This window comes from Notothenia coriiceps, unplaced genomic scaffold (assembly GCF_000735185.1).
Source record: "Notothenia coriiceps isolate Sejong01 unplaced genomic scaffold, NC01 NC01_scaffold00001675, whole genome shotgun sequence".
Classification (NCBI taxonomy): Eukaryota; Metazoa; Chordata; class Actinopteri; order Perciformes; family Nototheniidae; genus Notothenia; species Notothenia coriiceps.
The window spans coordinates 2598-14947 of record NW_011334376.1 but is presented as its reverse complement, the minus strand read 5'-3'; the positions used below and the strand labels follow the sequence as shown (position 1 = coordinate 14947).

Here is a 12350-nt window from a genome sequence, read left to right as displayed (position 1 = left end):
GCTAAGGTTAAGGTGAACAGAATGACCCCAAAAACCAACAAAGCGCAGCTTCAGCACTTTGTCAGAGCTATAATGCCTGCACATTCTCCAAAGTCAAACGATGTCATCAGGTATTCCTAAAGACTGAGCAATAACTTTAGAGTCACAGATTGTGCAGCAGCTGGAGACTGTTTGGGCAAAGGTATAAGATTCTAATAGACACTGCAGATAAAGTATATAAAACAACTGTTATTTTGTGAAACTACAATTTAAAAGATCACTTTCAAAGAAGCTCAGACTGTGCCTTAAGTTTCACAATCACCTGGAGGGATCACAGATACATAAAGGGTCAATTAGGGGGGAAATGACTAGCTTTAGGGGAGTTATTAAGGAGCCATAGGGTTTTGCTTGTACACCACCTCTTCTCTGTGGCTGCATTTGGAACTGAGAGTGTGTAAACCCATCAATCACTGGAGAGGCAGCCATATGTTATGTAGACGGGTGTTTAAGAGTTGGGACCACAGAGGACCACACAGTCAACACGCTCATTAGCCTTCAGAGGATCTTTTTACCATGGAATGGAAAGACTTACAACCGCTTTGTTTTATTTGTGTTCACAGTAAGCCTAATTGTTTTCCTAGAATGGTTATAGAGGACAGATGCAACTGTAACCACTGGAGTAGTCACACCAAGAATAATATAACAATTAAAATGGCTCGCTTGAATATTTCTATCAGACCATTTTGGTGTCATGGGCATAAAACCATGAAGCACAAGAATGTTGACTGAATGAATGATAATAAGGAGAAAGGCCTGCACACATTTAAAGATGATCTAAATGAGGATGAGATACCTATCAAACGCAACACAGCGGCAATCACAAAATCAAAACAGTAACATATGAATCCCTACTTCTCCCAAAACCAACCTCTTCACAGTTAATTCATCTATTTTTTAAAGATAGGCCATTTTGCCTTTTTATTAAATAGAGATGACAGACTGGAATAGGGAGAGAGTGGACAACAGCCAAGGGCTGCAGGTGGGATTTGAACCCAAGGCACTACATTGGCTTCCTGTGCATCTTAGATTATAAACAAACATTTAGTCAATCCATAAAACCAAGATAGTCCTTTAACAGCACTATGTAGAAAATGATGTATGGATAAGCTTTCTGCTGTGTGGGTTCAGATACACTGGATCATGGAGATCTGATGATTAACATCATCCTACAAAGTAACACAAGCCATATTTATATATAGACACCACTTATAACCAAGCCAAGGAGGGTTTGCAGGACATGATGTCATTATATCTTGCCATACACACACATACCAAACTCTGTCATTAAGTATTGGTTGGCATAAAAACACAAAAGGACAATCAGGGTACCCCCTGCTGCAAATAATGGTGTAATTATGGACAATAATCTATGAGTGACAGCACCCTCCCAGCCCCCACTGGGCTTAAATAGCCTAATAATTCAAATTTATAATGCATAATTTGAAGTCCTCTCCCAGCTTCTGTGACCACCGATCTTCTCCTGTGTTGTGTTGACAGTTCATTAAGGATTTTTACTACGATTGTGGTGCCCTGGTAATGAAATGTCGGGGGGGTGGGGAAAATAGCAGGCAATGTACCAAACACCAAACCACCTTGGAGGATGATGAAAGTCTACCTAAACTGAGGCAACATTAAATCCATCAAACAAAGGAAGAAAGGTGGTTAAAATATATATTTTTAGTAGAGCAAGGAAATAAAGATAAAGAAAACATTTTGCCAAATGTTTTCTGGCATGCCTTTTCAAACAAGTATGCTTGGAGTAAACTACACTGAACAAAAATATAAGCAACACTTTTGTTTTTGCTCTCATTTTTCATGAGATGAACTCAAAGATCTAAAACATTTTCTACATACACAAAATAACAATTTCTCTCAAATATTGTTCACAAATCTGAAAAGATCTGTGATGGTGAGCACTTCTCCTTTGCCGAGATAATCCATCCCACCTCACAGGTGTGGCATATCAAGATGCTGATTAGACAGCATGATTATTGCACAGGTGTGCGTTAGGCTGGCCACAATAAAAGGCCACTCTGAAACGTGCATTTTTGCTTTATTGGGGGGGTCCGAAAACCAGTCAGTATCTGGTGTGAGGGTTAGGATTAGGGTTAGGGTTAGGGTAATGTTGTGAATCGAGTGGCCCATGGTGGTAGTAGGGTTATGGTATGGGCAGATGTGTATGTTATGGACGATGAACACAGGCCACTCCATTCACAACATTACCCTAACCCTAACCCTAACCCTCACACCAGATACTGACTGGTTTTCGGACCCCCCCAATAAAGCAAAAATGCATGTTTCAGAGTGGCCTTTTATTGTGGCCAGCCTAAGGCACACCTGTGCAATAATCATGCTGTCTAATCAGCATCTTGATATGCCACACCTGTGAGGTGGGATGGATTATCTCGGCAAAGGAGAAGTGCTCACTATCACAGGTTTTTTCAGATTTGTGAACAATATTTGAGAGAAATGGTTATTTTGTGTATATAGAAAATGTTTTAGATCTTTGAGTTCATCTGATGAAAAATGGGAGCAAAAACAAAAGTGTTGCGTTTATATTTTTTGTTCAATGTAGTTAGCCAACCGCTGAACATTTTCTGACTATCCTTTTTCATAAGAAAAGACAAAAACAGATAAAAGCATATGTACGTATAGTGTATGTGGCCGGTTACTGAGTGGCAGCTTACCCAAATAAAGTTGGTTCAGAAGCCTTCATGCGTTGCTCTTTACAGGTTTGGATAGAGACATTGTATGGCCTGTTTTCGAAGCACTATCTGCAACCATTATACTGTATCTACTTACTGTGTTTAGGCCTGCTAAACCACTCTCAATCAATCATCAAGATGTTACGAGTTTTCTGGACATTTTTATTTGTGACCGTCAGATACGCGGTATTCTGGTGGGTTTGCTATTGATTTTCAATTGGCTATGATTATTGGATCTTCTCTGCTAACAGGATATGCAGAGGTGTGAAATCAAGGACAAGGTTGCAATAGGTCAGCGTAATACGTGATGAACAATCTGTTTCTACTACAGCGCTGGGATCCAACACCAATAATACTCTTGCTATATTTTCTCGAATGTATCAGTGTAAAAAACGTATTCCTAACAATGCTGTAACTTCAATATCAAGACATTTCAACCATCATTTAGTGTGCAATTTAAACGCCACAACCATAGTTTAGGTATTGGTTTAAAATCTGTCATCAAAATGTTTTTTTTTGAAAGACTGGGCATCAAAAATACATGTATGGCTGCTACTTGCTAGTGGGACGCCTCTTGGATGTTTCCAGGCCACAAACATGGTTAGGTTAACAATCAAGAGTTATCCAGGAAACTCAACAAATGTTCCACACTCACCTTGCGTACGCCTTCAACTTCAAAACCATTGAGGTTTGCATAAAGTGAGTGGTGCCTTTTCCCTAACAACGATGTAGTTGTGATATTAGTTGTGGTTGGGACTGCCTTGTCCACAAGCCCATTTTGCTTGTCCTGCTCTTCGGGCCTCGTCAACTCCGACTGTTGTTGCCCGAGAGCTTGGTCCTCCTCATGGCTCTCCATGTCTGTGTGTGCTGGTGCAGGCTCTGGCTGCTCAGGCCGAGTGCACAGGTCATACATCACTCTGTGTCAAAGTTAAACAGCACAGACGAGATCAATATGACAAAATGAGGTGCCCAGCCAAGACCGGGCCATCTCAGACTTTTCATTTGCTGGTGGAGAATTACATGGATCAGCTGTGACAGACTGGCTTGAAAATGATAAAGATGTCACTGTCCTTCCTTTCTCCAGCAGTTCATAACCTGTAGTGGTTTGTTTACAGCTAAAGTAAGGTGTCTGAAGCCAGGCAAAAGACTGTTATTGTCATGGTTGTCGGTCACTCAACCTCAAGCGCCAAATAAGTAAATCCTTATAAAAAGGGAGAGTTTAACATAAACAGCACTGGTAAAGTTCCTTGCCTGAACCATTTTAAAAGCAAGAGTCTCTGTGGCATATCCAAGGAAAACGTAGAAAAGATTAATCAGGTCCTCCTTTCTCTCTGCGCTGTGACGCTTTCCAAAATGAGGACAATCAGCTCCAAAGGGACCTTACATATTCTCGGCCTCATGTGTGGTGAATGCAATTTAGTGAATGTCATCGTCCTGGTAGCATTCTTGAGCTTTCTCTAGTTCATTCAGATCCAGAGTCCTGCTCACTGCGCTGTCAAAGCCAGTTTTTTCATGCCTTTATGGCTCTGCCGTCTGACGGGGGTTCGTCACAACTAGTTCCAGAAAACGGAAAAGACACAGCAGTTCACTTAACGTGCGTAACGCTCAAACAGTGCATGTAGGCCCAAACGAAATAGCAAACAAGAAAAGATGTGCGATGGAGGAAAAAACAAACAAAAAAGAGAACGATTCAACTAAGGGGTTTTCAATCCGGTCCCCGTTCTCTCAGTGACGCTGAGATGTGGGTGGCATGTTGCATCTTCAGCTGGGAGTCCGTCCTCATTGATGCTGCTGTGTCAAAAAGCATTTCATCCAGATGCAACAAGACTCGACAGGCTGGTTAATCCCATCTCGGTTACAGCGCAATAAAGGTGAAGAAAGAGGATGCAGGGAGAAATGTGTGTGTGTAAGACGGCGAGTGTCGCTGTGAGGAGGGGGTAGGGAGGACTGCTTCCACCGTCCTATCACAAAAAGGCAGGCTTTGAGACGGGGCCCAATCATTACCGCGACTAGGGCTCGTTTCCATGGAGATGACGCTGGAATGATGTTGGCTGCCTCTTGAACAATCAATAGGCGGCACACACTGCAACGCAGGGAGGCTGCAGGAGGCAGACGGGGGAACAAGTGTGTCCAGTTCAGACTAATTCTCATGTTTTACTGCAGTTGTGCCCCAGAGAAGAAATAAGAGGTCTAACAAGGTACTTAAGGCTACTCATGTGTTCAGAATTTAGCCCTGGGCAGGGACATTAACAAAAGAAATAAAGCAGTAAGTGTATAGCCAATTATGTCACAACTCAATGATGGTTTACAAGTAACATGTAAGCCTTGCTGGAAGGTATCATCATTCATCTATCTAGCCATCTATAAAATGTGCAAAGCAGTTTAATAAATCGCCTTAACACAACCAGAACTTGGCATGGGAGGGGGAATACTTTGTTAAGTTATTTGGAATAGCTTCTGGTTAAATCATCAGTCAGCCATGATATTGTTAGTGAAGCATGTGTATCTCACTCCATTTTCCTGTGAGTGTCCAATCAGTACTATAAATGAGCAATGCTAAAGATATGTCTGACTCATAAATGCTTCCATTATCAGCTCCAGAAAGATTTATGTGTTTTAATTTACTAGCGTAACATGGCATTTAACTTGTCCCAGGAAAGCAGGCAATCCTTTTTAAAGAGCCCTTTGGAACTGATGAAATATAAAATATAAATATGCACATTATCAAATTTGTAACACTCATTACATCCAACCTAACTCCTCTACAGCATGTCAAAATGCACTTTCAATCTTTGTGCTTGCTTAGTTGCAGACACAAAGCTTACTAAAGTGTTAGAGGATCATCAATCTACCTACTGTGCCTTTAAAAGGTCAATGTTAGAAAACCCATGCCTGGGTGCTGCAAAGTCAAAAATAGACATTTGTCAAAAGAAAATTCCATGAGCATTTTTCTACAATTCCTTCAACGCAGAGATCGTTTAAAGTTGCACACTGTGAAAATGAAAGTTCATACCCATTTAAGTGTTCCTATACCCATGAACAGTATGTTCTCTCAGTAACAGGAGAAAAGGTTGTGTTTCATAGACAGTGAGGTTAAAAGAAGAAAGAAGAGCTAGACAAATCACGCCCAAAGAAATTAGCTTCTTAGTTCCCCCTAGCCCTGCATTTTACAGCTTCAGTATATTCCCTTATTAATTACAGCGTGCTCACAAGACCATGACTTTATAGTAGCCTAAAGACTGAAACCCACCCTGACGTGAACTGCACTGAGCATTATTTCTATTCTGCTTCAGCTCCTCTGAGAATATTGTACGCTCTGAAAAGGGAATAGAAGTGCTGACAGGGAAAACAACCAATAAAAAAAACTCAATTGTAAAATTAATTTTGAAGACTGGAACAAGCAAGTGTACTTATCACACGTATACACAGAAAACATTCAGGATATTTCACTGAGCATAAAACTAAGAACAGCTTATAGTCAGCATGTCCAACAGCATACTGTATGCTCCGTACAGATTTGAGCTGCAGACAGGTCCATCATGGCTCAGCGGTATTGACATCCTTTCACACTGACATATTCTGACAAGGTCTCCCTGTCTGCCTGTCATGAGCCTGAAAAGCCGGATGCTGGATGTTCTCCATTAAATTAGAACAGGAAGGAAAAAGAGAATTCTGTGAGATCGTTTGGAATTTCGCGAAAAGCTAAACAGGAAATTTTAATAGCTATACGATAAAAATCCTGATGCGCCACGGTCACTCTTCCTTTTTCTAATTGCCTGGTGCTGTGTTGTTATACAACACAATTTTGATAATTGATTTTCCTCGATGTAATCTTAAAACAAAAAAAGATTATCCAACACCTTATGAAGATAAAGCAAAAAAAGTGGCATTCAAGAAATGAAAAAAATGTCAGGTTTATGTTATATAAAAGATATTCTACAGTGTATTACAGTAGATGCATTTTTAAACAGTTTAAAAAGACAATTCAAAACTCACATCAATAATGGAGTCCATTCTTGTTAAAAGGGGACTCCCATTTGGTTTTAAGACATTGACTTCACCCTGATGCAAACTGCTGTGCAAATCAGGGGAAAGAACATGCAAGAAATGTGAGTCTTGGCAAGTGGGCACCGCTGCTTAGACACAGTGGGAGCTTTGATTAATTATTCAATTTCCTCTATCAAAACTTCAATCCAAAATGTAAGAGATGGAAACACGCTGACCCACTTCTGCCACTCCAACCACAGGCATAAACAGATCCACCCACACAGTCCAACTCCTCCTCCATGCACAATGTTTCTTTTCTGACAACCATAGCACTGACATCACCATATATTTTGCACCACACCACACCAGTTGTTTTAAATAATTTCCACATCATAATGGCAACCTAAAAAGCTGCAACCTCTTTTTGTTTGTACTAGCTTGAGCCCAATTGCTTATCAACCTAAACAAACTCTTTATAGAAATGTTACCAGTTGTTCAGTTCTCCATGTTATTGCTGCTGGCTATGCACCATTTGCCAAAAATAACAGAAAGATGCTATCATAATGGCCTCAGGTGTTTTGTATAGAATGTGGACTCTGTGATCATAACATCTCCTGGTTCAGGCTATCCCAAGGATCCATTCATAAAAAGTCTTAATTGATTATTGTTTCCTCCGCCAATCATTCAAGAGGCAGTTTTTGTCTCTCCAAAATGTAGTTATTATGGTTTATCATATTTCAGATTTGTGTGAAATTGTGTGTGATTTGTGTCAAAAATGTGCACATGAATTCCTATGCAAAAACTTCTTTTTTTGTGAGGTCACAGTGAACTTGACCTTTGAAATGTTGGCCACTTAATCAATAGGTTTCATCATTCAGTAGTGGATGTTTGTGGAAAAGCAATCCTTAAATATCGTTAAATAGAGAATGGGATGGCAGACTGACAGAATGAGGAGATATAAATATATTGTCGAAAATAAATGCAACGCCACAAGTTCCTTAGGGATTCAGAGTCATACACTACTACACTTCTATATTCCAATACTGTTACAAACCTAAATGCACACTGATGAAATACTTGACTTTCATACTAGCTTAATTTTAGAAGAATGTGTAGAATGCGAAGATATCAAATAGCTTACCTCCATGTTTCTGTCCATGCATTTGGGGGGCGATGACTCATCTGACCCAGAGGACTCAGCGCAGTAGGGGGGCTGGTGGTCCAAGCCTGCATGGGGAGCGCTGTGAGGGTGACAAATAGTCAGCGAGCCGCTCTGACAGGTGTCCACGACTGCAGTGGAGGGGCAGGGGTCAGCTGCACAGACGGCCCTCCCTGAAGGCAGCTCCCTCAGATCTTGTTTGGTGTTCTTCTTCTGTGAGTGGGAGGCAGTATGGGGCAAGGCTCTGGAGCAGGTTAGGAGAGGCTTGGTCTGATAGGAGTTAGTACCACCTCCCTGAGATCTTGAGAGACTGTTAGAAATGGAGCTGAGCTGTCCTGCTCTTTGCCTCCCCTGCAACAGTCTTCCATGGGCATCTAGCAGGTGGCAGAGGAAGACCGCCTTTTCTACCTCAAATTCCTGCCTGTGATGCAACTTATAGACTGCTTGCTCACCATTTATCTTCTCATACAGCGTCAGCAATAACTGCTGTAGCTTTGTGTAGGTTTCTCCACCACACAAACAAAACGCCTCTTTATCTGTGGACTCGACCTCAGTGTGACGTCTACTGTCTTTAATGTTCACCTTGTTGTTAGCGCGACAGTCCGTTTTGCACCCTCGCCTGAGCAACAGTTCCTTCACAGCCCTCTGCTGTTCCCTCTCTGCTCCTTCACGCAGGTGCCTCAGCTCCACAGAGATTTCACCACGGGCCCGCTGCGTGTGCTTCTTCTCTGCTTCCCAAACAGCACGCAGCCTCTGTAGCTCTCGTCCATAGTCTTTCTGGCCCTGGCATGTTTTCTTGGATGACAGTGCCAGAGGGTTATCCCAGTTCTTCCTCATGATGCCACTCTCACAGCACAACATGCGAGAAACGGTGAGACGTACTCGTTACTAATGAGGGGGCCATGCATCAGAACTGGGAGGAAGTGCAGTGAGGTGATGGATGGTTATCAGACATGCAGCATGCAATTATCACACCAAGTCACTGGAAAGATGAGACAGAGGAGGGTGTGAGAGAAATGGAAAAGGAGTCTTAGATTAATGTTATAACAAGAAATGCAATGTTTCAGCAAAGTGGAAGGAGCTGAAACATTGCATTGGATTTCAGTATTTGTCATCTCTGTTAGAAGGAACATGCAGAAAATGATAGGGCATCACTCTGAAGAGCTTCAGATAGGAAGCACAATGAATTAACCAATCAAATATATATATATATATATATATATATGTTGATGTTTCTCTCTATGCAGTGAGCAAAGGAATATGTGGCAGCTACCTAGGATATTTTCAGTCAAACCAAAACATAATTTGATAGTTTATGAAGATACACAAAAGTGTCCATGCCTTCGCAGAAAATAAACACTGTAAATATACACGTAATATTTTGTGTTTATTATTTCTATCTAAAGCAGGACAAATTAACACATGTTCATGTGATAAAGATGGATGACAGAGCTACCTTTAAACAGCTGAGCAAATATAAACAAAACAACACGAGGTGCGATTAACAGAGCTTATGCTTAGGAGCAAACAGAGACCTGGGGATGCAACAAGTGAACCGGTCAATAAAAATGCCACATTACTCACAGTGGCTATCATTACAGTAGACAAGTTTACCCATCACTAACTCAATGTAGTGGCATTCATATGGTACGGTTCATATTACACTGGTGGGGGGCTTCGGTACACAGCTAATTAACTAGCGTCATTTAGCAACCTAATATTTGTTCAAGCAGCCGGTTCTAATGTAGCAAACGCTATGTAATAACGTAAAAGCAGTATTTAGAGTATGAACAACACTGACCACTAGCTAAACCTGTTAGCCAGTGTTAGCTTACCGTTATAACAACTTATATGAAACTCACCTCCCAGCGGACTCAACTCTTAAGTTTTCATCAACGGAGTCACTATTTTCCAACCGAGTTACTTTTGTTAACATTAAATGTAGCTTTGTGACAACATTGTGACTGTTTACGTTGGTTGTTAAAGGTCCACGGAGTCATACACGAAGGGGTTTGTTTATCTCCGAGTGTCACACACTATGGTCACACACGGTCTGTGCCCAGCTTCATGGTGCTGGCCCGTGCACACCGTGCTGCCTTCACGGACGTCTTCACGTGTCTTGTCTCGTCGTTTAAAGACCCGCTGCAACACGCTTATGTACAACTTATCGCGCATTTAAATCACCTTCGTTATGCCAAAAAAACATTTAAAAAAGTCAATTTTGAAATTCAGGCTTGATAGATTTATATATCCTGCAACAACACAAGACAAATAGTTATGTGCTGTGTCTCAAAGTGTTCAGATCTCATCTCAAATAGCCTAAGTGATTTTATCACCGTCTACCAATTGCCTTTTCCTCTTCTTCCAAAATTAAAAGTTGGAATAGATAGTTCTGCCTCCAGTGTCTGTATTAATAACAAACGTGTAAGGTTGTGATGCGTTTCGACAATACTAGCCCACCTGAAGGCCACATAACCCACCCAACTTATGTGAGATGGACGACCACTAGTGGCTATTTGCTGCTAGTGCAGAGGTTTGTAACTATCCCGAGATGATGATACCAGTAGAGATCATTGTATTGGATATTATTTTTAATTCATCATAAAGATGCAATTATTTTTATATTTTATATTGAATGTATTACCACAATGATCCTTAAGACTAAATCAACAGCTGGTGGTCAAGTTGGTATACAGAGGGCCATACACCACCCCATTGCTCCCCGGGCGCTGTACAATAGCTGCCAGTGCCCACTGCTCCTAGTACTAGACTCCTGGTACTAGGTTGGGTTAAATGCAGGGGCCAAATGTCACTGTGTGTGCTGTGTGCTCTGCATGTGTGACCATTAAAGAGGGTTTCATCCCGCACACTTTTCAATGAAATACTTGCGTGCGCGCGCGTGTGTGTGTGTGTGTATCATCGCACTGACTGTGTCACCGTTTCGAATAACTGGCAAAGGCCATGGATGAGTTCAGCAGACACACAGCATACTGAACTAAAAATAAGTCTACTAAATCAAAGCATGCAGAACAACTGGCAGGCACAAAGGATATTAAAAGAAAAACGAAACCAGAAACAGGTGTGCAAATAGCTTATGAGGAAGGAAGGAAGGAATGAAGGAAGGAATGAAGGAAGGAGGGAAGGAAGGAAGGAAGGAAGAAAGGAAGGAAGAAAGGAAGAAAGGAAGGAAGAAAGGAAGAAAGGAAGGAAGGAAGGAAGGAAGGAAGGAAGACTAAATAGTGGTGACTAGTGGACGGATAAGATTCAGCAGCATACATTTAATGAGCAAATGTCTAGGTGGTAGTAGTAAAGGGAGATAGATATCACCATGACACCTTTTGTTTGTCTCCTTACTTTAGGTTACCTGATCAAATGGATGAGGATTAGGTGGCACTATACCTTTACTTTAATCAGGAATTGGATCCTTTATGCTTGTATGAGTCATTCTGGTCGCAGCAATATTTATTACAACAAATCATTAGTAATTTTTGCTCATTCACACACAAACAAGACAGCCTTAAATGTGTCAGTTTTGGAGAGTAACACATACAGGATAGTTACATACTTAAATTCAAAACAACCCTCTAAGTCAGTGGTTCTCAAAGTGGGGGGCGCAGAGGCATGCCAGGGGGGCGCGAGAGACCAGGAGGAAGAATGGTTATAAAAAAATTTTTAAAAAGATTTTTAAAAAATCATAATTTGAAAAATTATTGATTCGAAAATAATATGATGCAGTACAGTACTACTACGTCTGGGTCTCTGTGTTTCATTAAAGCTCGGCTCTGTGTCTGTGTGGAACGAGTCATTTTGTGTGCGCGAGAGAGAGCGCACCGGTACTGGAGATCGTTGTTGTTAGCTTCTGGTGCTAGCGAGCTACGCTAACGGATATAAGGAGTTTTTTCAACAACAAAGTGGAGGAGAGTCCTCTCCTGTCAGACTGAGAGGCTCAGTGAGCTAAAGGACTCTCTCAGTGTTATCTCAGTGGGTCTCAAATGTTTTGGTCACCATTAATGTAAATAATTATTTCCGAGGCACACGTTTATATGATCATTCTAGTTATAAAATAAATAAGAGAATAAATGAAAAACAGGTATGAAATACTATATGACAGTAAAACAAGAATAAAGTTTAAAAGGGTGATTTGTAAAATATCCATAAAGAAAAAGTAAATCTGTTTACAGTTCTGTTTCAAATGGGTGTTGAGAGATGTATCCATAGATCTCTTCATTTTGCTCTCAAAGTGCACCAGATTCGACTTCAATATTTAAAAATAAATCTTCCCGGGGGAGCTTGCCCCCGGACCCCCCTATGTGAGGTCCACTCCCCACCTATAAAAATAACACTTTACCCCTGCTTATGCCGTGAGCTAGATTATCGAGCCTTCTTGTACAGTCACTGTGTATTTGCGTGGGATTGTTGCAGTAGAAAATTCCACTGTAGCGCCGGTACATTAATGGCTA

General features: G+C 41.2%; 1 protein-coding gene across 1 annotated transcript; it reads right to left on the bottom strand.

Annotated features, from left to right (window-relative positions):
* Nucleotides 1–262: 262 nt before the first annotated feature.
* LOC104963327 (uncharacterized) lies at nt 263–9951 on the bottom strand. Its single transcript, XM_010791905.1, has 4 exons — nt 9753–9951; nt 7873–8872; nt 3400–3627; nt 263–301 (listed from the first exon to the last, which is right to left on the bottom strand). The coding sequence occupies exons 2-4, from the start codon at nt 8749–8751 to the stop codon at nt 263–265; spliced, it is 1146 nt and encodes a 381-aa protein (XP_010790207.1). The 5' UTR covers nt 8752–8872; nt 9753–9951.
* Between the last annotated feature and the right edge of the window lie 2399 nt (nt 9952–12350).

What these genes read in the sequence shown, in the direction of transcription:
- LOC104963327 (XM_010791905.1), bottom strand. Translation starts at nt 8,751, where the DNA reads ATGTTGTGCTGTGAGAGTGGCATCATGAGGAAGAACTGGGATAACCCT. An exon ending in GCATGGACAGAAACATGGAG is followed by an intron (nt 3,628 to 7,872) that starts GTAAGCTATTTG and finishes CGGCCTGAGCAG; the next exon opens with CCAGAGCCTGCACCAGCACA. An exon ending in AAGTTGAAGGCGTACGCAAG is followed by an intron (nt 302 to 3,399) that starts GTGAGTGTGGAA and finishes TGATCCCTCCAG; the next exon opens with GTGATTGTGAAACTTAAGGC.